Source organism: Trachymyrmex septentrionalis, unplaced genomic scaffold, assembly GCF_001594115.1.
Source record: "Trachymyrmex septentrionalis isolate Tsep2-gDNA-1 unplaced genomic scaffold, Tsep1.0 scaffold89, whole genome shotgun sequence".
In the NCBI taxonomy this organism is placed as follows: Eukaryota; Metazoa; Arthropoda; class Insecta; order Hymenoptera; family Formicidae; genus Trachymyrmex; species Trachymyrmex septentrionalis.
In genome coordinates, this window is record NW_017306081.1 from 736,676 (window position 1) to 738,380 (window position 1,705).

The window sequence follows — 1,705 nt, forward strand, 5'->3', positions numbered from 1 at the left end:
AAAAAAAAAAGACTAATTTTTCCCCTTATAGGAGATGAACTTCTCAGAGAGAAAGATATAAAGGAGTTTATATGAAAACCTCTCTTAATTTTTGACAATAAATTTATTATCTAGTTTTTGTTAATTATTTAGAAACATCCTGTAAGTACTTTAAGTATGATTAATAGTATGATTTGCGTGCGTGCGTGCGTGCGTGTAAAAAGTTTTATTGAGAGAGAGAGAGAGAGAGAGAGAGAAAGAGAGAGAGAGAGAGAGATGCAGAGATTATATAAATTATAAACGAAATTTATTTATATAATATAACGACCAACCTTTATAACACAATAAAACTTTGCATAAATTATTTTGAATTCTTAAAGTACTTATACAAAAATTGAGAATTTTGTTATTATTTTTTAAATTTTAGTACAATAAAAAATAATAACAAATAAAAAAGTATAATATAAATATATTATGTTGTTTAATATTAATAGAATGATACAAACACAAATTTTATATGTATATGATTTATTTAATATAATTATAAAGTATAAGTATTAACATATTTTCAAACATCATGTATTTCTTTCTCTCATACTTCGATTGTAATATATACCCTGTGAGCAATCTATCAGCAATCTAATAGCTTCTTTCTGAGTACTCTAGAGGGCACGTAGATTCAGTTCTAATTTCTTCATCAATATGAAGATTCTCTCTCTCTCTCTCTCTCTGTCTCTCTCTCTCCCCCCCTCTTGGTTAATTATTTATTTTTCAAAAAATATATTAAAAACTACCGCGTTTATATGACTTACAAACTCTTGCATTCTATATCGAATGAATTCAGCCATGTTTTACCGTTCGTTGCTTCAATTGTTTAGTATACATCTTCAATTTTTCTAAAGGTTTCTACTGTTTCTACTATCTCCAATTTTTTTTTAAAAGTTTCTTCTATCTGAGTTCTCGTCTTCCCTCGTGTCTCCGGTAACGCCATCATTACAAAAAAAGTGCCAATAATGGATATTATACAATAAAAGTAAAAGGTGGCATTTCTGTTTTGCGTTACCATCATTGGATATAATTGTATGATGATGCAGTTATATGAATTGGCGATAGTAGTGGTGAGTGACCCGAGAACATTTATGTACTTAGTAGGATATAATTCTCCAATCATGGACCAAGGCACCATAAGAAATCCGAAAGATCCGAATCCCTGCGATTTATTGATTAATTGTGAATTCTATTGTAGCTATAGTAGATATATTAATAAATTTTTTCAAGAACCTCTTTGAAAAAGTTATAATATCAAAAAATTAATAAAATTTAAAATTTAATCTCTATATTGGAGTTAAACTTATATGAAATCATTATCATTATAACTTTCTTAAAATGTTAAACAAAAAATTATAAATTTTTTGAAAATCTTATTTCCTTACCACATAGGAAAGGATGCAAACGAGAGGTACAACCGCAACGCCGGTGTTCTCAAAAAATTGTAGGTACATTGTTAAAGCGCTCAAAGAAATTGATACACCAATACCGGATATAATTGAAATAGTTCGACGACCAAGCCTAAAATTAAAAAAATATTTATTATAGAATTTTCACGAAATATTTATTGTGAAACATATCTATGTCTATTGTAATAAATGCAAGATTGAAAGTAACGCATTACTACTATTACTGTTTTCATTACTTTTTTCGGTAGCAATACTTTCTTTCTATATAT

The 1,705-nt window shown here is 27.7% G+C and overlaps 1 protein-coding gene across 1 annotated transcript in view; it reads right to left on the reverse strand.

Annotated features, from left to right (window-relative positions):
* Window positions 1-740: 740 nt before the first annotated feature.
* The window catches only part of LOC108755583 (facilitated trehalose transporter Tret1-like), a 12,269-nt gene continuing 11,304 nt past the window's right edge, over window positions 741-1,705 (reverse strand). The window contains exons 7-8 of the mRNA XM_018498682.1: window positions 1,413-1,548; window positions 741-1,189 (exon numbers count right to left, since the gene is read on the reverse strand). Of these exons, the coding sequence (XP_018354184.1) occupies window positions 854-1,189; window positions 1,413-1,548 (472 nt within the window). The 3' untranslated portion in view covers window positions 741-853. The remainder of the gene's footprint in view (window positions 1,190-1,412; window positions 1,549-1,705) is intronic.